This window comes from Lepidochelys olivacea, assembly GCF_965140295.1.
Source record: "Lepidochelys olivacea isolate rLepOli2 genome assembly, chromosome: 18".
Classification (NCBI taxonomy): domain Eukaryota; kingdom Metazoa; phylum Chordata; order Testudines; family Cheloniidae; genus Lepidochelys; species Lepidochelys olivacea.
Window position 1 is genome coordinate 16,640,563 of NC_140428.1, and position 25,773 is coordinate 16,666,335.

General features: G+C 46.1%; 1 protein-coding gene across 6 annotated transcripts in view; it reads right to left on the reverse strand.

Moving 5' to 3' along the window:
* Nucleotides 1-25,773, reverse strand: part of KAZN (kazrin, periplakin interacting protein) — a 713,277-nt gene that overhangs the window by 124,094 nt on the left and 563,410 nt on the right. For all 6 annotated transcript variants that reach the window (XM_084651592.1, XM_084651596.1, XM_084651593.1 and 3 more), the window contains one exon: nt 14,221-14,412. In XM_084651592.1, the coding sequence (XP_084507718.1) occupies nt 14,221-14,412 (192 nt within the window). The remainder of the gene's footprint in view (nt 1-14,220; nt 14,413-25,773) is intronic.

Genomic DNA, 25,773 nt, shown 5'->3' on the forward strand with positions numbered 1-25,773 from the left:
TCAGACCTCAGCAACATGCTGTGAAAGAAGAACGTGGAGACCAGCTTGTCACATTAACATTCACTTAATTTCTGCTGTATCTACGTCCCAGCCATGAAATTCGAATCGTCACCACGACTGATCCCTAACATTCATCAACCCCATGCAGTGTTTACACACACAACAGTCATCCTGTCTCTACACTTTGTTATAGACTCAGTCTTCAGGCTTAGTCTTTAACGGTGACTTCATAATAAAGTTGTATGTTGGAGCAGAACGGTTTCTCGTGAAGGATCCGGAAGCGCTTTACAGATGGTTTGACCAGGAACTGTGGAACAGAGTCGCCTCTGGGACTGAGTGCAGCAGTTGTTTCAGAGAATAATGTAACACTGTGCACAATGAGTTAGGACAGCTAGTCAGTCAGAGTGCCAGATCTCAGGGAAAATTTCCATAGGTGGATCGGAACTGCCCTAGCTGGAATTTAATCAGTAATACATTGCTAAAAGTGCTGTAGGATCTTTACTGAACACAGTAGTTTCACATCTCTTCTGAGAAGCAGACCTTCAGAAGCATAGGCCATACTTCTGGCAACCCTCCGGGGCGGTGGTCCAGTACTCCTCAAAGACAATTTAGTCTGTAATCTCTTTGGGGCAATTTGTCACATATATTGACATTATAGGTGCCAAACTGTCCCTTTGTTCTGGGTCTATAAGGAGCCTAGAGCAACGGGGCCCTGCTCCACAACCAGGGCCCCAAGGTGCTACCGTAGTACAAGTGATCATTATAATCAGGGACTTGCCTCCACTGTCCAATGCCATTATGTTTTTACACGTTAACTGAGACGTTAAATATATGTTCGCACACAGGAACCTCAGGGTAACCATGACCCCAGTCACCATCTACACTGACCAGTATCATGTCTATTATGTTATAACAGGTCGTCATTTCCCAGTGTAAACTAATCCTTAGAGGGGAAAGTGAAACCTACCGAATCATTAACCGCATCCACCAGGCCAGACTGCTTTGCTAGGAACAGCAGATCAGCCCACCTCCAAAAGTGGTCTGACTGAGGTCTGTGTAAACAATGTGTCATCCCACTGAGTAGGCATTGCAAAATCCCAACAAACAGGCAGCCGACTTTATAAAATCTAACAAACACCTGCTCCTGATTCAATTTATCCCAAGAATATTGATGCTTCCAACACCAGATAAATCGAGAGTGCAGGAATGTAATACGGAATACTCTATCATTATACTAAGTTTGCAGCAGCTCTCTATTTAATTAGAATTCCCTTTAGAAGATCTTCTTTAGTGCAAAAAAACCAGCAGGCAGCAATTCACTCACTAAACAGATTCCTTTACTGCAAAAGAAAAGAGTCTCTGGGAAAAAAAAAATCAAATCAAAGTCAGCATTCATTGAAAATATTGCTGTAGGGATTCGAATATAATTTGTGTTACATATCAAACACTTTCAGTGACTGGATGAGCAAATCACCTTAGTCTTTTGTTTGGATTAATAAGTTAGGTCTTTGAAAAGCGGATTGGGTTTTTGTACAGAGTCCTGTGCTTCTAATAGGGAGGTAAAAGAAAATCTGGACAATCTCTAGAGATAGCTTCCGCTCTACACAGCAGGCTGGGAAGTCTGTGTATCCATTTCCACAATTAAATATATGTTGTTGTGGCCAGCCTGGCGCTCAAATAGAATTAAGCGACCACACAAGAGGTGGCGATGGAAGGAGAGAAATAAATAAATAAAATAATCAGAGCTTCAGGGCCTGAGCCTATCTTAAAACAGAGCCATAAGTGCTTTGCTGAATGAAGATGGACGGAAACAGGCACTTAAGTGTTCTGAATTAGTGCCTTAGTCTGTTCCTTTTTACCGAGCCAGGTTTGTTCCCTATGCTACAGTCTCCAATACCGAGTCCTGTAGAGTTTGAAACCTCCCAAGAAACAAGGCTTCTGTCACTTCCCAAGGGGGACGGCTGTACAATAACACAGCTCATTCATCCAGGTCTTCATCTCAAGCTCCTACAATTCTGCAAAACACCTGGGTACAGCCAATTCCCATAACGCAGCCTCTTAATAATACAACTGCCCACGTCTGCTCTTGCTGGCTATTTATTTGTTAGACAAACAACCTGACTCTAGAAGGGGTCTGAAGTAAAGTCTGTTTCAAATGCAGTCCCTAAAAGTCATGATAGTCTTGAAAATGTGGTTAGCACAATCCAGGGTCACAGAATCAGAAAGCTAATGCAGACAGGGGTTAATGGGCTGCAGCTCAAAAGGGTGTTACTTGGACAGCATGTGAGCAAAAATAGAGATGGTGTGTGATGGGATTAGCACCCAAGGAAGGAACAATGGGATAAAGACAAGCAGACTACACATTTGTGTTCTATTAGGAATCAAGAAAACCACTTGGGTCATTCATACAAACACCCAGCCCTGCCTGGATTCAACCTTTATTCTGCTAAATAAATAGAATGTTTATCCAATTTATTTATATGAAAACAAAGGAAAGTCAGAACTCTGTTCCTTTCCCCCACAGAAGGGTTTTAGTGAAGTAAAGGGACACTGCGTTCATCTTATCACCTTGTTCATGTTGCATTAAGCACAGACAAAAGCGTGAGAAATGTATTTCAAGTACATAAAGAGGGACGATTATCTGTATTTTGCATTCAGACTATTACAAAGCAAACCCCTTCAGGAGATCTCTGCAATTTAAGAACAAGAAAAGTGTTGTCTCAGCATTTTGTGGGATTGCAGTTTTAATATTTAAATATTTCAGGAGAAGTAACATCACAGTACATGAATTTTCTATCTCCAGATGAGAATTAACATCTGTCACTAATCACTTGGCCAGCATCAAGCTGGTGTCAGTGAAGCAAAGTTATGCAAAAGTGAGGCTGTTAAAATTACTGAAGCCTAGTAAAACAAACACTCCAGGCAAAGCTATTCCAGATCTCAATGCTTCCCTCCGCTTTAAGCACCAAGTATTCCATATCCATTCTAAGTTTCTACATTGCACTTGCAGGTTTAAAACCAACAGCAAGAATAGGCTTCTATAATTTTTCCACTAACAACCATAAGTGTCACTTTACATGATCTGTACACTGCTGTAAGAGCACCTTGGCATTTATTGTGTACAGGACCTAGAAGAATACAGGTTTTTACACAGAGGTATTGCAGAGATAGGGTAGCCTAGTGGATAGGGCACTGGACTGAGAGTCAGGAAAGCTGAGTTTTATTCCTGGCTCTGCTAATGACCTGGAGTGGGTTCCCTAAGGAGGTGGTGGAATTTCCATCCTTAGAGGTTTTTAAGGCCTGGCTTGACAAAGCCCTGGCTGGGATGATTTAGTTGGGGTTGGTCCTGCTTTGCGCAGTGGGTTGGGCTAGATGACCTCCTGAGGTCTTCCAACCCTAATCTTCTATGATTCTATGATGTTCTGTGACCTTGGGCAAGTCACTTCACTTTTTGTGCCCATTTCTTCTCTCACTCTTTGCCTTGTCAATTTAGACTGGAAGCTTTTACAGGCAGGGGCTCTCTCTTACTATGTATTCTCATAGGGCCCAGCACTTCTGTCATAGAAATAATAAATTTTCAATTGCATTAAAGATACAGATTTATTTCTTATTCCTCATTGTGTGTAACAGCTTTTTAGAAGGTGGACAATAAAAAGTCTTTCCCTGCTAACACTCTCCCAGCAATCACACACACACACTTACTTTATGATGTTTCAGATTAAGTAAAAGCCAATTTGGTTGCCTGTGTTTACTTCCCTGTCTGTGTATCAGGGTGTCTGATTTCTCTGCTGGCACACAAGTGTACCACCCGCCCCAGATCGGCAGGAGGAGATCACACATTGCTTTTCAGCATGACACACCAAAATTCTGGATATATAATTTTTTTTTTTTAAAGAAAAAATTAGGAACTGCCACGACTGCCAGAATCATTGATTCACTCAGTGTAGTATCCTACCTCCTACACTGACAAATTTCAGCAGACAAACCCCTGTCAGCAGGCGCCTTTCTCAGCCTGCTCTACAAACACAGCCAGAGAGTATGCAAAGTGCAAACACCCTCTTCTCCCAGCGTTCAACACAAACCCTCTTCCCAGGCTTAGCAGCACCTTAATTTCCTTCTCGGGACTGCTCAGCCCACACCCTGGATCTTCTCTCTTCTGAACAGCTCATCCTGCTGTCAGGGTGTCCAGTTTTCAACCAGAAAGTTCGGTTAAAAAGGAAACCTGATCGCGTCCAAGCCCATCTACTGACTGGACACCCGAAGTCCAGTTACTGAGGGAGGGGGAGGTGCCATGTCATCACCTGCACCAGCCTCTACTCAGCTGGGGCCGCCTCCTACCTGCGTCGGGCAGCTGCAGCTCCCAGCCCTGGCTCCACAGGCAAGTCCCTCCTGACCTTGCAATCCTACCCACTGCCCTTATATCAAGGTGGGATAACCAGTTACATCTGCCTGGAGAAATGAGAAGGACCCATGCAACTCTCTCCCAGCAGGATCAAGAGCTGGTAACAGAGTGGGAGGTTTCAGGAAACAATGGCCAGTATATTAACCCACATAGCCTCGTGACCCATCAGCTTATACGCTAAGTATCACATTGAATTGCTTTTGTCATTATTTTCCTAGCTAGTGTACATACAGTACACTGTTATTCACACATCTAATCACTCCCTCCTTTTTATTTGCAAATTTCTAACATATAGTGGTTACTTACCAAACTACTGTTTTCACTGACCTATTTGCCTCAACAGTAACTATTTCAAAGCGGCTTTCTACCAAGCCTGCATGACTTGGGCTGCAATGGATTATTTCCATAAAAAGTTGATGCAGCCTTTTGCTCACGGCAGGATTCCAGAGTCTATTTGTAAAATAAATCAGACTCTAAAATAATTAAAAACAAGGGGGGGGGGGAAGAGATTGCACACGCCTCACAAAGTTGCTGCAATCTGGAGCTGCTCAGAATGACAGTAGCAAGTCTGCACTATGGCCCCATCCCCTCCACTATACCCCTTATGCTCGGTCGGGGGGGACGGGACGGGACACAGACTATATTAGAGCAACCTATGGCGTTCCCATGCAGTATCTGTGTGAAGGAATTCTCCCCTAGCTAGTTAGGGTTTTTTCCAGCCCCCTGTATACCACTGCAGGGGCATACAGTGGCCATAGGGAGGTGGGGAACTCTCCCAAGATTTAAAAAATGTATATATAGCTTTTATAAACACTCCATACAAAGCATTAAACATTGAAAAAAATTCCACGTGCTTTTAAAAAACAAAGTAGAGGTGGATGAACTATTCCTAATGTTTGGTTTTGTCAATGAAATTTGGACTTTATTTGGGAACTTTTTGTGAATTTTTAATACTTGCTAAATTTGTCATGCTAATAATTTTCCAGTGAAAAACTTTATATGAAAAATGCCAGCTGATTTAGGTTGACCAGATGTCCCGATTTAATAGGGACAGCCCTGATATTTGGGACCTTTCCTTATATAGGCGCCTATCACCGCCCACCCCACCCCGATTTTTCACACTTGCTATCTAATCACCCTAAAGTGATTGGTTGCTGCTGAGAGAGATAGTTTCATCTTTTTCTGTGATTAGTAATTTCTTAACACCACTGTATGGTTGGTCACTTGGTGCCACATGGTATTTCCTCTTCCCTTCCAAAACTACGGCCCAGTTCCTGCAATGTGATCTGTGGGAGCAGATCCAGCATAGCAAACTCTCACAATTTTATCATGAGCCTCACAATATTTGGAAAACATGAACCCTAAAGGTTCAAATACCAGAAGGCAAATAAAAAGTCCCCACATTTAAGTTGGACACACTTTTTTCTTTCTGAGAATCTGACTAATGATTTTTGAAAGCTTATGGATGGCAATACTGCAGATCTATGCATGTTCTCTGCCTGAATTGGTTTCAAAACATTCCTACAGTAGTTTTCCTCTAGCATATTTGGCAATTGCAGAATACATGATGGTGTCCTATAAAGGTTTTATTGGCATTCATTCAGGATCAGCTGCATAACTTCATCACAAGATTAATGTGCCATTCCTAAATTCATGTTGATAAAAATGTTTATTCCACTCCATACTAATATGTATTCTATGGACATATTAATTATATACATATATATTTATACACACTCGTAATACACACTCACTAGGGCCCTACCAAATTCACAGCCATGAAAAACGTGTCACGGACCATGAAATCTGGTCTGGTGTGCAGATTTCATGTGGGAGACCAGCGTTTCACAAACTGGGGGTCCTGACCCAAAAGGGAGTTGCAGGGAGGGTCACAAGGTAATCGGGGGGCGGGGAAGGCGGGTGTCACAGCATTGCCACCCTTACTTCTGCGATGCCTTCAGAGCTGAGCGGTCGGAGCGCGGCAGCTGCTGACTGAGGGCCCAGCTCTGCAGGCAGCAGCGCAGAAGTCAGGGTGGCAACACCAGACCGGGCCACCCTTACTCTGTGCTGGTGCTGGCAATGGCTCTGCCTTCAGAGCTGGGCTCCCGGCCAGCAGCCGCTGCTCTCCAGCGGCCCAGCTCTGAAGGCAGGGAGTCACCAGCAACCACGCAGAAGTTAGGGCAGCAGTACCGCAAATCCCCCTACAATAGCCCTGCGATCCCGCCCCCCACAACTCCTTTTCGGGTCAGAACCCCTACAGTTACAACACTGTGAAGTTTAAGATTTAAATAGCTGAAATCATGACATTCACAATTTTTAAAATCCTACGACCATGAAATTGACCAAAATGGACCATGAATTTGGTAGGGGGCCCTAACAATCACACACAATAAACAGAAACCAACAAGGTAACACAACAAGCAAACCTCAGTCTCTCTCTCTCTCAAGCCAAACACTCAATGCAAATAAAACAAGGAATTCTTAAAACCCAGACAAGCAGCACAAAACAGGGGGAGGTGCATTCCACAGGGCTGCTATCATGACAGAACAGAAAAAGGACAGGGAGGGAAAGGTTAGTGAAACGAGAGAAATGCTAACATGGCATTAAAAAAAATAATAATCAGCACTGAGGCATGCGGTGAAGCACATTTCCTGGCCCCTATCGATCCCTGGGTTGTGTTCTGTTTACAGTTTCCACCCCCCTAGAGTTTTCAAGACAGATGCGCAAGACTGCAGGGAACATTCACAGATGAGCTGCTCTCCCTTCTCTAAGAGTTTAGTTTTTTTTCTGGCTAGATGAATGCTCTGTCGGCTGCACTGGGATGGAACAAGAGCTGCAGTCAAGGCTACATATCCATGTATTTTCTGGGGATATTGAATCCAGGATATTGAATCTCAGCGAGATCTGGGAAGAGGTGGATTGAGACTAAAATGCGGCTTCCAAAACTTCATCCTCTGATCACCTAGACATCCAGCAGCCCTCTTCCCCCATCCTCCCATCATAACCATAAGGGTAGCCTAAAATTCCTCCTTATCTGTAAGGGGTTAAGTAGCTCAAATAACCTGGTTGGCACCTGACCAAAGGAACCAATGGGGACAAAAGATGCTTTCAAATCTGGGGAGGGGGGAAAGAGGGTTTATTTTGTGCTCTTTGTTTAGGTGGTGGTTTTCTCTTGGGACAGAGAGGTCAGACAGAAATCCATCTTCTCCAACCCATCCTAATCCTAGTCTCCAATATTGCAACCTGTATAGGTAAGCCATGCAAGGCAGATTAGTTTATCTTTTGTTTTACGTGAATTTTCCCTGTGTTAAGAGGAAGGTTTATTCCTGCTTTCTGTAACTTCAAGGTTTTGCCCAGAAGGGGATCATCTGTGTTTTGAATCTGAATACCCTGTAAAGTATTTTCCATCCTGATTTTACAGAGATGATTTTTACCTTTCTTTTCTTTTTTTTTTTTAAATAAAATACTTTTTAAGAACCTGACTGATTTTTCCATTGTTCCAAGACCCAGGGGGTTGGGTTTTTGATCATTTCATAACCAATTGGTTAGGATATTATTCTCAAGCCTCCCCAGGAAAGGGGGTGTGTAAGCCTTGGGGGGGATATTTTGGGGGACGATGTCTCCAAACAGTCTCTTCCCTGATTCTTTGTTAAATCGCTTGGTGGTGACAGCGTACCAGGGTTTAACCTAAGCTGGTAGAAATAAGCTTAGGGGGCTTGCAGGCGGGTCCCCACGTCTGTACCCTAGAGTTCAGAGTGGGGAAGGAACCCTGACATCCCCTCTAGACACTCTTCATCCCAATCCCGTGCCTCTAAGCATCCCCTCCCATCTCCCCCCTAGATTAAATGCTTTGCAGTCCCACTCCAAGACACTTGCTACCACTGGAGTTCTTTGAACCCTCCTCCACAGATAAACTCAGTTCCAAGTCGTGTGTCCCTTCATGAGCCTGATCCAACGCTGATTGACTTCAGTGGGTGTTGAACCAAGCCCTGAACAACAGGGGGGTTTTTGAGAGAGTGCATTTCAGACAGCTGTATCACTCGGTTTAAAACCAGATTTTAAAATAGTTGGTACTCTCCGTGGATTGGTATAATAAGACCCTGAGAGAAGCTGAATAGCTACAGGCCAGATACTCGGCTGGTATTAACTGGCGTAGCTCCACTGAAATCAATACAGCTATGCTGGATTTATACCAGCTGAGGATCTGTCCCTATTTCTCTTTTCCTTTTGCCAATTTTATCTTCCATTTGACAGTCATTGATTCCCCAGCCATTATGGCTAGCGAGGAGCTGAAAGTCATTAATGTGCTTTTAAAATAACAGCTGCAATTTACATAGCATTTTTCTCCAGCTCAAGCATCATTGTGTACCAACACTATCAATGCACCTCTGGAGAGCCCTAGGAAATTGCATTTGAGTTAACTGCAGCTATCCGGGGGTGAGGAAGAGTGATGGACAGACGAGGCACATCCTGCTAACTAGGAACTCCAGGGAGATTTTATCGATCTCCCAAGACCTGCACTTATTACAGCGTTACCAGCGATCACAAGTCTCATTATATTTGTTTTTTTCTTAAGGTGCTAGAGCCTGGGGGCATCTGATTAGAGGAGAAACTTGGCTTTCAGTTCAAAATAAAAAGAAATTTCCAGCTCTCATCATTCTGGAGTGAAGCCTGAAAATGTGAACCCTAAAGGTTCAGAAACCAGAAAGCACGAGAAAAGAACCCCACACTCACGTTTCTTTAATTCTCCCGATTGTTAACACCAGCCTCACGATAGCTGGAGGGACCCAACTCAGGACTTTTCAGTGCTTGGGATCTGCAACACTGTGATTGCTTTATACTTTTAAATTTCGTCCGCGTCAACCAAGTGCTGGGGTAAAACAAAAAGCCCGCCCCTTGCAAGCACTTTCCCAAACAAGGGTGGTGGTTACTTTCACTGCCATCACCGCAGGCTCACCTCAGTCAGCTCTGGTCACAGCAAAAGTCTCTGCCCTGGCTCCAGGGAAGCCACCAACAGCCTCTGAGGCTCCCTGCTTGATCAAAGCCGCAGCAAGCGCACCCATTTCTAGCTGGCCTAGCCACCTCTAGAGGGGAACAAAGTGCCACTCTGAGCAAGTGGGGGCTACATTTATCTTTAGACCAGCAAATTTGCCAGCGTTTGAAAGACAAGTTCCTTCCCTGACTGGTAGGTGGATTGGAGCCATCAGGATAGGCTGCTGGCTCTGGGTAAGAACTGGTACTTCCTGATTTCATTTACAGTTCATTAATAGAAGGGTCTTGTGCTGTAAAAAATCCACTCTCCATATTCCAGTGATGTCCCAATGAGCATCCACCAGTAACCTAGCTTCGTGTTTCTTTCCCTGTCTTGCTACATTTGTTCTACAGCCGCGGTTCTGGGCTCAGGACCCATTTGCAAATATTGATAGCCTCTTGCAACTCCGTAAATAGCCCAGGGAATGATGGGTCCTGCCCCTTGGGGGGAGCAGGAGGCCCAGAGTGGGGGATGGGTCTTGTCCTAGGAAGGGGGTAGGAGACCCTGGAGGGGATGGTGTTGCAGAACCCACCCCTCACTCATCCTGCAGTGGCAGCTCCGGTCCCATGGGGCTGGCTGGACTCAGTTTCCCGCTCCAGGCAGTCTAAACTCGGGGGTTGTAGTGCTGCTCAGGTTTGACCCTGCCCCCACAATGGGGGTCAGCTGGGCTAAATTTGAGTGAGTGGCATTGTGACCAGGCACACGGGGTCACAGCATCCCCCACTCAACTCTGGCCTGGCTGGCCCCCCACCATCCTGACAGAGCAGCGGCTGTGCGAAACCCGAGCAGCACTGAGACCCCAGAGGCAGAGCCCTGCATGGATACCCAATTTATATCCACAGATATAAAGCGGATATTCATGGAGCTGCAGGGCGTTAGCAACAACGAGTGAGACGAGCAGGGCCATGGCCAACGACCGGGCAGGAACCACAGCGGTAAAATCAGCAGCACGTCGGGCCTCGGTGCTGGAGGAGCCAACGCCCAGCCCAGACAGCTCCTCCGGTGTGGCCATACTGCCCCCAGCCCTGCCCCATGGGGCAGGCACCAGGCTCACCGGCAGCTGTCCCTGGTCATGCTAGCGTGGTGAGCTGCTGACGGACATAAATTGTGTATCCGCGCCGGGCTCTACCCGGAGGTCATGATGCCCGGACAGGGCAGCTGAGCCCAGCCAGCCCCACGGGAGTAGGGCTACCCTGTGACCCTTTGAAACATTCTGGCCACCCGATTTTAGGTCGTGACCCACAGGTTGAGAAACCTTGTTCTACATAGAGTGCTAACAAGGTTCATGGCATACTGCTGATGCAAGGGACTGCATCCATCTGCTCAAAACAGGCTGGTGAAAAACCACAGCAGCAATAAACGGCAGAGCCCTGAAGTCGGTGGGTAGTGTTCTGTCCCATACACATCTTTGCAATCTGTCTTTTGCAACCAGTAAGCATCTCCATGCCAGGTATGCCATTCATGGCAATGCTTAGCCAGCATCCTTAGGGCTATGTGCTGTAGCTGCTTCGGGATCAGATGCCGTTTCTTGTCCATCGCTAACTCGATGCAAACAGCCATCTGTCGATGCAGAAAGCATCTACATTATGGCCCGTAGCACCGACACGCCCTCAGTTTCCCCCTCAACACGGATAACTCTTCCCAACCTCACAGGGGTATTGTGAGGTTTAATTCATGCTTGCAAGTGTGTCTCAAACAAGACGACACTACACAAGAATAAAAAAAATATTCATAGCCAAAGGGGGGGTAACTGTGCTGTTAGGGATTATTTGAGCATCTTTCGGAGTCTAAAAGTTGGGATTCATCCATCCCTGATGTGACTCTTCTCTTGCTCTTTTCCTACAGGCCTGATACGGTGGCGTTAGCAGATGTTGCCTGACAGCTGCTGCTTGCTTGGTTTTCCCCTAAACAACCAACAACAGCCACAGATTGTAGTTTTTCGTACTTGGGGCCCATAAATTCCTTTTATGCCAGTTGCATTCAGATTACACCTGCCTGCAATTTATCCCCTACGTTTTGTAGCTGGGTAGAAAGCACTTTCGGCAACAGCATTCAGCTTTCGTGTCCCTAGCTGCACCTCTGGCACTCAGAGGGAGTTGGTTTGCTTCCCCGGCTGGGATAAGGCCAGCCGCTGTGCACTTGACCTTGAAATCTCCAAGACAAGATAGGGAATGTCTGCACTTCGGGCTGGGAAGTGATTCTCAGATTGAGGAGACATACCCACGCTGGCTTGCTAAAAATATAGAGTAACCAAGGCAGTGCAAGTGGTAGGAGGGGCGAGCTGCCTGAATACAGACCTAGCACCTTGGATGGGTACCAACTCAGGTGGCTTGCTCTAGCTGCCATTTGCACCGCTGTGGTTACATTTTATTTTCTGGGCACTAGCTCGACCAGATCTTGGACTCTCACCCCCTTGACCTTGGGATCACACCCCACGCCAAGTGTCGACAGACCCTTACTCACCTCAAGAGTTTTTAATTCTTCCTCTTCAACGTCTTTGTCATTTTTCCCCCGCTTACCTTCCTGTATGACACTCAGTCCCTCTGCTTTGGGGACACATCTGCCAGAGATCCAACTCAAACTAAAGGGAGCAACTTGTATTTTCCTTGAGCTGGTTTTCACACCACGAATTAGAGCGGCTAAAACATCCTAGGAGATCTTCTTGTCGGTCCCTCTGCTGCTTTAGACTGCCACTTTGTGCCCATCATTTAAATCATCACCACTCTTCTTAAGGGACCAAGCAGCATCACGACACAATAAATCCTTGGTAGGGACAGTGATCCCCATACTGCATGCCTTGAGCCTCACAAGTTCTGTTGTTTCAACCAATAATATTTTCTTACAAAGTGGTCTAATTTTAAAGGGGAATTTCAGAGCCGAGTATTTACGTCCCTGTGTGTAGTAGGATCAAATCTAGAAACGACACAGATTTTTTCCCCCCCACCTGGTGCTTCTTAACATCACAGCCTATGCAAGATCAGAAATAACACGGCACCCCCTTTAACAGTGCAGCTCAATGCATTGAAAATCCAAATGCAAAATCTTTTATTTCAACCTTACCTAAGGGCTTAGAGCAGCCACAGAAGAGGATTTAGGCCAGGTCTGCACTCAAAGTTAAGTCAACCAGCTATGTCGCTCAGGGGTGTGAGACCCACACCTTTGAGTGACACAATTAAGTTGATCTAACACCCGTGTAGGCAGCGCTAGGCCTACGGAAGAATTCTTTTGCCAACTAGCTGCCACCTCTCGGGGAGGTGGATTAACTACAGTGACAGGAGACTGGAGTGAGTGGCTACAGTGAAGCAGGTACAGTCCTGCAGCAGTGTTTCAAGCATACACTAGCCCTGAGCCCTAGTTCACAAGCTGAGTAAACTGGAGTAGTAGTTTATCAATGTTTTCATTTGGAGATATAGGCTCATTCTCTCTAATACTCAGACAAGCCATGCAAGTCACCAGGAGACAAAGGCAAAGCCATGAGCAAGTTCACTGCCATCTTCAAGAGGAAACTTGAAGGGATTTATAATATAATTTTCCAGGTTAAACTATCTCACAAGTGTTGTGAGCTGGAAAGCAGTAGCCATTGTGGCTAGCTCGATCCCATTATTATCTCACACAGGAGGCAAAGAGCAGCTCTGCAAAGAGACCAAGGTGATCTTCTGGACAAGAGTAGGAACGACAACATGTCCTCGGTTATATTCGTATGCAGGTTGGTCATGGCCATTCCTGGTCATTCTGCCATTGGCAGCACATTGTCCAACTTACAGGGTGACCGTGCTCACAGACAGTATTGTAATTTAAAAAAAAAAAAATCACCCCAATCTACAGTGGTTAGAGACACAAATAAAGGTACAACGTCCTGAACAACCTGTCAAGAGGAGGAATCGTAGCCAGCTCTATTAAGAAAACCTCAGTTCTGCTAGGATGGGTCACCGGCCACCCAAGTCAGTCTCACACACGCGCACGCACACACATGCCGGTTTCCATCTCAAAAGAGACAAAGCAAGGCAAAAGTCTGGAAGAAAAGAAACAACTAAGGAAATAAGAAAGCAGAATGATTTATTTCAACCCAGGGAAACAGAAAACTAAGCCTGAGGGATTCAGCTAAGCTGGACTCAGCCCCGCCCCTTTGCCCCCATCACTTCACCAAGCCCTGGTTGAAACTCAAGGCATCAGTGCATAATTTGTTAAGGCTCTGCAGCTTTCCTGACATTCACTGGCATTCATGGCTACGCCCATCATGTAATGCTGAAACAGGGCATTGGGGGTGGGATGCAGACAGGCGCACACATGGATAATTGTCATTGGGACACCATCCATTTCAAGGAGAAAGCTCTCTGCTGGAGAGGCTGCAGAAGGCTCAGTGAATGTTCACTATATAGCAGAGAAATTCAGGCCTGTCTATCGGGCTAAGTCTGGAAGCATGGGACAGAATTTTGGTGGGAGTGAAATCATTTCACCTGGGCCCTTATAAACAACTTCCCTTTCACCCTAAACTAGAAGCCCTTAAGAAGCAGCCCGGTTGCTTCTGACCCCAGCAGATAAAGGCAGAAGGCTCTGGGGTGACTATAAACCCTGTGATCAGAATGAAAAGGGCAACTTTTTGTTCCTCTTTGGTAAATATTGTGGACGATTCTCAGGATGTGAGACAGACAGACAGAGGGAGGGAGAAAGAGAAGGGAGGAGAGAGACAGTGTGTAAAGCACAGATCCTGTGACAGAGCCACGCACAGACAACAGGACACAGAAAGACCTGGGCACAAAGACAAAGGGAAAGTTTAACGCTTACCTTGTAGGGCTTCTTTGGCTCGCGCTAGCTCTTGCTCTTTCTGGGCCAGTTGGAGTTTGAGCTCAGTGGCGGAGAGAACCTCTGTCGACTTGCCGCCATGCGTCTCCTCCAGATCTTTTGTTAGCATTTCCTTCATTTGTCGGAGCAGGTGAACCTCCTCTTGAAGCTGGGTCACTTCTTCTCGTAACAGCACTGGAGGAAGAGAGAACACAATTTGAGGAAGTGACTAGCTGCTCTCTTCGGCTCTGGCAGGTTTTCAGTCGCTCGGGCAGTTTGACAGCCGAAACCCGGCTGGTGAAAAGAACCCAGCACTGGCGTTGTGCATGCAACTCTCAAGCCCCCGCAATGCCACTGAGTGGGACCACAGCACCCCCAGGTTAACCTGTTTGTCCTGCTTAGATACATGGTGCCAGAGGCACAGGTGAAGTGCAGTGGCAGTGAAGTCAATTGTATTCTCCGTAGAAATGCTTCACTGTAATTTGATAAGGGAGATTGCAATCTGCACACTGCAAAGCACTTAAGATATTTTGGACGGTCACCCAGGGGCTACTCCATAGGTTTAAAAAGATGAATGTGGTGGAGCAAATGCACCCTTGACATCAGAATTTTTCAGAGGAGGGATGGAACCAGTAGAAGGGAGCTCAGAGAGCTCCCGCCAGTAACTTGTTTCTATTCTGTTCCTTTGCCAGTTCTTATAGCCATGATCAGAGAGGAAATTTCAGCCCTTGGAGAAGCACTAGCAAAGATTTTCAAGGCTGATGGGTGATTTGGGGCGTCTTTATTTTTGGATGCCAGACTTAAAGCAGCTTGAAAAAAGGGTCGGATTTTCAGAAAGGGCTGAGGACCTACCTTCTGGAAATCAGGGTGCTTTAAGATTTCTCAGACTGGTTACCCCAAAATCATCCATCATTTAAAAAAATCTTGACCATTACCTCTAAATTCTGCTAATTTAAGGCCCCTGCTGTTCCTTAATGATTTTTGCTATAGCCACAATATCTAGAGAAAGCAATTGCTCAGCCGGTTCTCAGTAGATGTTGCCTTCAACTCTCGATCTACTCCACTGAGTTTCACTGTATCTAAGTTCACTGCGAGCAGGTTCTGCTTACATTCACCCATGTGCTCAAACTCTGCCCAAGAAATCTTAGCAAAGGTGTTTTGAGAGATCTTGGGGGGGGGGGGGAGATCTCCTTTCATTTATGGGCAAAAACCAAAGTTTTAAAGCTTTCAATCCTTGTTGTCTGTATCTAATTCTTCTACATTAATTACTAAACATCACTAGCCCCTTAAAGTACTATCCCTACAAGTATGGAAGCAGAGGGCAAGGATCCTGAAACGTTAACAAAGCAAGTTCAGAAATAGTCCTTGCGAGTTAAACTCCATTATTATTATTATTTTTTTTTTTGCATAGTTCATGTGTATACAGGAAAGGAGGTTCTGATTGGCTCTAGAAAAACAGCTGCTTCTATTCAGAACCATTTGGTGGCCAACTAAAACCCAACCAAATGCTATCCAGAAGCATCTCTAAGAGTCAAGGCAACAGAGATGAAGTATCCTCCATAGGCCATTTACAAAATATGCATCTTTAAAGAGACTCATGAGAAGCCATTATGACAAACTGCTGTAAAATGATGCATTTTGGGCTGTGACGGATGCCAAATACAGCTTGCCGGAGCATTGTAGTGCATCCATTGTCATAAATATTGCAAGTGTGTATGCAGGTGGGGGAGGAGAGAGAGCGAGCCTCATACATCGAAAGGTTAAAGTGATACACGGGAGCAGATCTGTTCCTCAGCTGAATAATGGAATCCCAGACAATACTGTAGGGGGCTAGTTTCTGAACCATTATCACAGCAATATAGAGCGAGAACAGCGAAGATGCTTACTGCTGTTTAAAAGGGGTATGTAATACAAGACGAGACTCGCATCACTGCTGGTTACAGATGAAATATTCAGACACACCGCACTCAGAAATGCATTATGCTCTGCTGTTCTTAGGACCTACTTGCCCTCGCTTTCCATTATCCTTACACCCACTGGGTTCGCCCCACCTAAGTCTTTGGAAATATATATTTTTTTAAGCAATATATATATGGAGTAAATAACCCCTCCAAACAAGCAGTCGTACTTTCAACAGGGCATGTTTTCAAACTCCAGTTTGACCCAGGGTCACTCCTAGAACAGCAGCACGAACATAAAACAGGAATCAATGAGCATATTCAAGAGCACAGCCGAAAAATCTTCCAGCGCCGACTCCACCAATAACAATGTTGCCATGAAGACCAGTGGAGCCAGAAGTTAAAACTCTACAGTCCCCTGTATTTAGGTGCCATGCGGTGCCTGCCAAACCGGTATTTTTAGACCAGCCAGCTTTCTGCCACCATTGGACTGCCGGAGTGGAGTCCCCCATTAAAAAGGGCACTGAAGTGCTGTATCTACCCCTCACCACAGCACCGCTGTGGAAACAAGGCATGAAGGGAAGATAAGAGCCGAACAAGGACAGTTGGGAGGGGGGGAAAAAGGAGGGTGGGTTTTCTTTAAAAAAAATGTACATGGTGGGGAACGGGAAGGACATTTTTTTTGCGGCTTCAAAGCGGTCACCCCTGGTCACCCAGGGAGAGATTATACCTGCGTCGCCTGCTTCTTTTGAAAATCCATTGACCTGCCAAATCTCCCTCCTCCGCTGACAGCCGGCTCTGGCAAGGGTAGACTAGCTCCGGGCTCTTGCCGAGACCTTCGTCTGTGCAAATCTTAGGCCAAATTCTCTGCGGCCGGAAATTGTGCGTGGCCTCCACAGAGCTGCACCGAAGCACACCACCAGCTTTCAGCGAAACAGGCAGCTGGCGCAGAGCCACGCTGCACCGCGGGGAGTGCCGGCGGCCCCAGGCCTCCCAGAGCTCCCCTGAGCTCCGGCTGCATCTTTGAGGGTGTGCTCCTTGTGCGTCCAGTTAGGTGCACCTACAGCACTTCTTTCTCCCTAATCCACTTGAGGTGGCCAAAGCACAGGGTAGGGGAAAGGGGGAGGGAGTGCGAGGACTGAAGATGTGGCTGGCCCCTGGACAGGGAGTACAGAGGGGGAAAAAAAGGCGGCTTCTCTCCCCTCCCCGCCTGCCCCTCCTGTTCAAGGACCAGACCATCTGGCCAACAACGTTAAAAGGATAACCCTGTGATATCAGCCTGTCATGAGAGGTACCAACACTGTGCCATTGCTCAGCCCACCCGGTCTCTAGAAAGCAGCTTTCCAGGGAGCAGACCCGCCCCGTGTTTCCAAAGGGCTGTCTGATCCCGCTCGGAGCCTCCAGCTCCTTATCTAGTCCTCTTGCTGGCCTTGAGAGGGCAAGACAGAGAGAGGCACACGTTGCGCGTGATACACAGAATCACGGGTTGCTCTGATCACCAACCCAGAACCTGGATTCCTTTGGCTCTCGTAGGACAATCAAAACCCCTCCAAAAGCAGACATTTGTCCCAAGTTTAAACTGCTGGACTTTGCTCTTCAGACCCAACTTTAGTCATGACAACAGAAAACCCCTGTCTAAACCAGTGTTTGACTACATTTATACTCCGCATTCGCTCCCCAGAGTAAATAATGGGCCCCAATAAATGGTGCCTCTGTGGGCAGCACAGAAGCAATTTGGTTTCCTTAGGCCGAGCGAGAGGAGTGTTGCTAGTTCATATGGTTTTGAAGAGTTGATTCCAAACCATAAATATCCACGTGTTACATACAGGAATAAAACGTGCAAGAAATATTTCAAGGGATTTTATTCAGACCAGAGACCCTGGCCTTCTTACTGATCGACATCTTTAAAGAGGCAGCAGCCCCAACGTAATACTAATTGTACTTATCGACCTGCACATCTGTGGACATCCGCTTTATATCCACAAACATGGCCTGTGGATTGGATGCGGAACGCAGGGCTCTACTGATGGGCTAAATAAAGCAGAGAGGAGTCTTACAGAGTCAGTGTCCGAGTGGGATGGTAGAACCCAGGGGTCCTGTCTCTGTCCCCCACTGAACTACAATGTCACTATACAATGTGGAACAAGGAACCATACATGTCTTAATCTATCCAGCTTGAGCCAGCCTCACTGACAAACTACACACTCTAGTATCTGCATGGGGCAGGTGTGTCTCAGGATGATTCACTCCCAGGGGAGTGCACTGATGACACATGGAGCCTGCAAGAACTGCCCACTTTCACTTCTGGTCCTCCAAACAGAGCAGAGTTTGCACGTGCCCTTGTCCCGCTGTGACAGATCAGGCCGTCTATCCAGGCAGACTTTCTGCCCAGCTCTTGCACCTGAGTTTCTGCCGACTTAACCCAGAAGCAAGCCTGACTCGCTACACATATCGAGGAATTAAACAGAATGTCACTTCAAAAGGAAGCATTTTGCTCCCCACAACAAAACGAAGCCAAGAGGCATGTACGTAACACACGGTTTAGTCTCATCATACGATGATAACACTCTTTCTATTCCACTAATATATCAGAAGCATGTTAAACATCAGCCATTAAAGTTAGACATTTTAAAATCAGCAGGGCCTGAACACTTGCATATAAGAGTTTTCAGAGAGCTGGCCAAGGAACTCATTGGACAGTTAATTCTGATTTTCCGTAAGTCTTGGAACAACGGGGAAGTTCCAAAAGACTTTAAATATTGGCACATTAGCTTTCTTTCAAAGGATAAATGGGATGACTCGGCTAATTATAGGCTTGTCAGCATGACATCGATCCCAGGCAAGATAACGAAGTGGCTGATACAGGACTCGTTTAATAAAGAATTAAAGGAGGGCAATATAAATTAATACAAATCAGCATGGTTTATGGAAAGTAGATCCTGTCAAGCTAACTTAATATTTTTTCTATGAGATTACAAGTTTGGCTGATAAAAGTGCTAGCGTTGATATATTATACTAAGACTTCTGTAAGGCATTTGACTTGATACTACACAACATTTTGATTAAAAACAGATATAAACTTAGCATGGCACACATTAAATGTATTAAAAACCTGGCTGATTGGTCTCAAAATGTACAGCAGAACCTCAGAGATACGAACACCAGACCTACAAATTGACCAGTCAACCACACCCCTCACTGGGAACTGGAAGTATGCAATCAGGCAGCAGCAGAGGCAAAAAAAACCACAACAAAACCGCCTGGAAATACAGTACAATGCTATGTTAAACGTAAACTACAAAATATAAATAAAGAAAGGGAAAGCAGCATCTTTCTTCTGCATAAAGTTTCAAAGCTGTATTAAGTCAATGTTCAGACGTAAACTTTTGAAAGAACCACCATAACGTTTTGTTCAGCGTTACGAACAACCTCCATTCCCGAGGTGTTCGCAACTGTGGGTCTACTGTAACAGTAAACAGGGAATCCTTATCAAGAGGGTGTGTTTTAGTGGGGTCCACATGGCTCTTTTCTAGGCCCTACACTATTTCTATCAATGACCTCGAAGAAAACAAAATCGTCCCTGATAAACTTTGTAGATGCACAAAAATTGGGGGAATGGTAAATAAATGGAGAGGATAGGTCACTCAGAGTGATCGGGATCGCTTGGTCAACTGGGCACAAACAAACAATGTGCGTTTTAATATGGCGAAATATAAATGTGTACCTCTAGGAGCAAAGAATGTGGGCCATACTTACAAGATGGGGGACTCTATCCTGGGAAGTAGTGACTCTGAAAAAGATTTGAGGCCGTGGTGGATAATCTGTTTCCAATGCAACACTGTGACCAAAAGGGCTAATGTGGTCCTTGGATGCATGCACAGGGGAATCTTGAGTAAGAGTAGAGAGGTTTTTTGACTTCTGTATTTGGCACTGGTGGAAGTGCTGCTGGAATCCTGTGTCCAGTTCTGGTGTCCACAATTCATGAAGTGTGTTGAAAAATTTGAGAGGCTTCAGAGAAGAGCCACAAGAATGATAAAAGGATTAGACAACCTGCTTTATAGTGATTGAGCTCCTTGAGTTTATCTATTTAGCTTAAAGAAAAAGTCCTGCATGTTGGCAGGGGGTTAGACTAGATGATCCTTGCGGTCCCTTCTAACCCTATGGTTCTATGATTCTAAGATTAAAGGGGGACTTGATTACGGTCTACAAGGATCAATGTGGGGAACCAATATTTAACAATGGGCTCTTCAATCTAGCAGAGAAAGGTATAACACGATCGAATGGCTGGAAGCTAAAGCTAGACAAATTCAGACCTGAAATAAGGCATAGTGGGAGTGGCTGGGTCATTACACAAATTGAATCTATTTCCCTATGTTAAGTATCCTCACACCTTTCTTGTCAACTGTCTAAATGGGCCATCTTGATTATCACTACAAAAGTTTTTTTTTTTTCCTCCTGCTGATAATAGCTCATCTTAATTAGCCTCTCACAGTTTGTGTGGCAACTTCCACCTTCTCTGTATGTGTGTATATATCTTCTTAAAAAGAAAAGGAGTACTTGTGGCACCTTAGAGACTAAACAATTTATCTTCTTACTATATGTTCCATTCTATGCATCCGATGAAGTGGGTTTTAGCCCACAAAAGCTTATACTCAAATTAGTTTGTCTCTAAGGTGCCACAAGTACTCCTGTTCTTTTTGCGGATACAGACTAACACAGCTGCTACTCTGAAACGTTTTTAACGGTAATTAACCAGTAGAACAATTTACCAGGATCACGGTAATGTCTCTATCACTGACAATTTTTAAATCAAGATTGGACGTTTTTCTAAAAGCTCTGCTCCTGGAATTATTTGGGGGCAGTTCTCTGGCCTGTGATACAGGAGGTCAGACTACATGTTCACAGTGGTCCCTTCTGGCCTTTGAATCTGTGAAAAAGAAGAACCTACCACTGGCTGAATCAGTGTCTGGAACACAGAAGTGGGGGATTTACTAGACACGCTCCGGAGGGCAAGTATCACCTGACAACTCGTGCAGATGAAGTGGCTATTTCGCTTGCCCGGGACACAATGGAACGCTTGACAGAGGCTGGCTCCACCTGAGAGTTTGCATATTTTAACAGCAGGCTTGCCAGTCTTGTGACTGAATCCTCTGGTGTCCTTAACAACTGAACCCCAGCCTCTGGGGACCTATCAATGGGGCATTAACACAGCGATTGGCAGGACTCAAGTGAGAAAGTTCACCAGCTCCCTGATTAGCATTAATAAAGCCAGATCTTTTCATCTAATAACAATCCAATTACAACAGTGCAAACTCGTAAACAGAGATCTACTCAATGGGTCTGCCCAGCTGCAAAGCAAAACTCCCTCCTCCTGGAGACACAGAGAATGTTTTGCCTGCGACACATTTCCAGGAGCAAAACTCCCAACTAGGGGGCACATTCTGGAGTGAAACTGGAGTAACTCCAACCACCTCAGTGGTCCCCCTTCAGATTTACACCAGTGTAACTCAGAGGAGAACGCTGGCCCCTGGAATTCGAAATGCCCAATTCTCAACCCATTCTGGTCATTACAAAGTCTCACCCTTGCTGCTTTTCCCACTAGCATTTAATTAAGCTGGGCTATCCTTGCAAATCAAGGGCATTTTATTTCCAGGGAAACTGCATGGTAACGAGGTACTAAGTGGCGCTAGGAGCCTAACTCCCATTAACTAAATGCCACTTGGGCCTTTGAAAATCCACCCCCCATCCCCGAACCTTTCACCTCTTGGTGAGGAGGTTAAAATCCCCCCCAGGTCAGTAGTGACAAAAGGCCATTAACATCAGGTGGTTTCTGGGTGGCCTGTGTGTGATGAGTCTGGCAGGTCTCCGTTCAGCCACCCCCAAGCCTGCGCAAAACTAGCACTAATTGGCAATCTTATCTGGGTGCACTCAGACGAAACCCCAGGACTGAGGTGGTCCCTCCATGGTGGGGTTTTGGCACACGGATGGGAGGCTCACACTTACGCTGTCACTACCAATTGTGTTGTGGGTATAAGGGATGAGTCTGCAGTGCTGGCTGCGGTCCCCTCCTTCTGACCCTATGACCCGCACCCCATCCCAGGCTTTGCATTCTGAGTCCCGCATGCTTGATTAAGTCCTGGGTCTTGTGGCCCTTCCTCACCTGAAGTCTTCTGTTGTTCTGATGGACTCTGCCTGCCATCCCAGAACTTAAACAGGCCAGCACCTTTCAACCAGCGCTACATTCACTTTGAAAAGATTTTAAAAAATGCCCATTTGCTCTGTTCCAACCGAGAACTAGGCTATAGGTAGGAGATAATTTTCTCTGGCCTCAGGCTGCTTCGTGTGGCATCACTTCCCCCCCTTCATTACACCTGTGTAACCCACTGTTCTGTCCACGCGTCACCCTCGGTGCCTGATCCACAGGGGAAACAAGCAGGCTACAGCTCCCACCTTGGAGACTCAGCCCTTTAGCTCTGCCTGTAGAGGTTCATGAAGTCCTCAGTTAAAATCCCAATCACTAGCGGTGATAGAACCAAAACTCTTACATTTGCTAAGCTAGACCTGAAATGTATGAACACGCTTTGTGGCCGTAACACCACTCTACTGTCCTGCTAAGTAGCAGGCTGCAAGTAATTAGCCAGAAGCAAACTATTCTACCTGTTACCCGACAGCGAGTCAGATCTGCCATCACGACATATTTTTCGCCAGAAAACACCATATCCTGCCTTCCCTGAAAACAAACCAGTTCTCGGTGCAAGAGACACAACTGCAGGGGCAGGCGTGTATCACATACAGAGAAACTGAAATGTTTGCTCAACTGCTGTCCTTGGAGTCTCATTGGCAAGCATTCGTGTCCCCCTCCTCAGTCCCTACACCAAATGAGACCGGCCCTGCACTAATAGGAGAAGGCAACGTAGCAATCCGCAGGCCGCAATAAGGAAACTCTCAGCGAGTCAGGGTACCATTCACCTCCACAAGGGGGTGCCTTGTTAAAACAGGACCCACATCCCAGCGAGCGGTGGCGTCCTAGGGACTTGAGGGCGCCAGGCAGTTTGCAGGATTGGGACCATATAGAGTGGATTATGTGGGTACGGATTGTGTGCGTGTAGAGGCATGCTGCTTTCCTCTCCCAGATGCAGAGGTACCAAACACTCAGGGCTCTATCTGGCGGAAGTACTGCTCACATCCACCTTTAATCTAGTTGGCCCAAGTACCAATGCAGCGAAGTCACAGATGCACCAGCTTCCACACAGGCTAGAAAAGCCTGCCCACAATCCTGGGTGCTTACTTGGGCGCTAGCCCATGTGGAAGCCTGTGGTGCCCTGGCTTCATTGCTACAGGTACATGTACTAGCTAGATTAAAACTACCTTGGATACGTCTACATGTGTTGCAACCACCACCCCCCCCACCCCCATCCGGAGTGTTACAACATTGCAATGCAGCACCACACAGACAGAAAACGCAATTCCTTGGTCCTGCAGGTCAAAGGTAACTAGGTGGCACGCACCTAGACAGATCTCTGCCACCACAAGAGTGATGAGCAACCCCTGCTAACCAACCCCCCCCCCCCCCCCCCCGGGTCTTGAACACGTAGCTGCATCGGTGCCTGGTGTCAAACGTTCTGCAAATGAACACATGAGAAACAGCATCTGCCACTCTTCAGAAATGGGCAGGGCCAGTGCAAAACTTTTCACAATTTCCACCACCCTCCAAAAAGTCCTAAATTCCAATGCCACCGTTACCAACAACGTACTGCCAATATTTTAAATCCTGGACACCCCGCTTTCCTTTATGCTCAGTATACTGGGGTACAGGTGCTTGCTGTGCGCCATCTAGGGGCCACTAAAGTCAGTAGAAAGACTCCCATTGACTTTGAATCACGCCCATGGGCAAAAGCGTTAAAGAACTAGGAAATGTATTAGTTTGTTTCTTCCTTTCATTTAAACAAAAACATTTGGGAAACCAACTGATGATACCAAGTGCAACTGGCTAAAAATATTTATGCTTTGTGTCCTGAAAACTGTATGGTGTTTACTGATAATAGAGTTACAAAGTTCATCTTGTGGCATTTCAGACAGGGGCAGGGGAGGCAGGGTAAAGACCTTCTTAGAGGAGAGGAGAAGGCCTCTGGACCTGGCACTTGGTGCAATCTGGTCTGGAAGCAAAATGTTTGCCTTTGCTAGAAGCAATGTTAAGAGCTCTGGAGATGACAGCTGGGATGAGCTGACATAGATAGAGGTGACTCCATCTGAGGCAGAGGAATTATGCTCACCTTCAATTTATTATTTGTACTGTGGTGGCTCCTAGAGACCCTAACTGAAATCAGGGCCCCACTGTGGGAGGTGCCATACAAAGAACTAGTGAGACAGTCACAAAGAGCTTATAGTCTTAAAGACAAGAGAGATGAAGCGGAAAGGAAACAGAGGCAATTAAAGGGAAGAGTCTTGCTTCAGGTCATCCAAGTTCAGTGCCAAAGGCACGAATAGAACCCAGGTCACCTGACTCCCAGTCCAGTACCCTACTCACTAGACCATGCTGGGTTGGAGTTGGTAGTAACATTTTTAAGAGGGGCTTGCTCCCAAGAGTCCTCTCCAGCACATCACTGCTTTGGGCCCTTCCTAACCCCACCAGGACCTTCTTCACATTTCATTTCATTTGTGTTTGATGGTACCCATCTCATGATCTACGCATTGATTTATGCCCAAAGCTTTGGGCATAACACAGCCTCCTTTCTAGGCAGAGCGGGGCCTCGGCTACCAGCAGACAAAGACGATACGCTTATTACAGCAGGCAGGCCTGCCATTGTCTTCTCATGTTAGGGTAATCTTTATAAGCCACACAAATCTATTGATTGTTTGAAAAGGGTCATTACAACAGGAGATGGAGAAGGAGAGATGCATCCAACCATGGAAAGGCACAGGGAATTCCTAAGGAAATATACAACATAGATTGTACTTCTCTAGATACCTCTATGATGCCTGATAGCGGTTTCCAGCTTTTACTAAAAAAGAGTGGATGGTTCCTTTGATTTTGGACTTGTCTGAGTGGGGAAATTGACTGGACTAATTATTTGGCTATAGCTGTGCTGGTCAATTTCTCCATATAGACAAGTCCTTTGGTTTTGTCACCCACCCCCCCTCCCCTGTTAATTTTACAGATGTATCTATGAAACTGATTCTAATTAAACTGTGCAGTAAATGATCCTTTCAAGGTATCTCATCAAATTGCAATGGCCTTTTTCGCTGGGTGCCAGTTATAAAGAATGCTGACAGCTGTGCATTTTTATTTTAAACCTGTGCGGCTGGACTGGGAAAGAAGATTTGATTTTAGGATGACTACCGATGATAACGGATCCCAGAGGTGCAGAGCATGATTAATTATTTACGTAAGAGGCACCAGCTGAGACGAGGACCACATTATGTTAGGTGCTGTACACACACACATACACAATCGCTGCCCCAAAGAATTCACAGCCTAAGTAGACAAGACAGACAAAGGCGGGGAGGGAAAAAGCAGCACGGGGAGGGGAAGTGACTTGCCCAAGACGTCACAGCAGGTCAGCGTTGGAGTCAGGGACAGAACCCAGGTTTCGCAACTCCAAATCCAGTGCTGCATTCACTAAACTCTCAGCCTTGGAGCCAAAAAATCACAATCTAT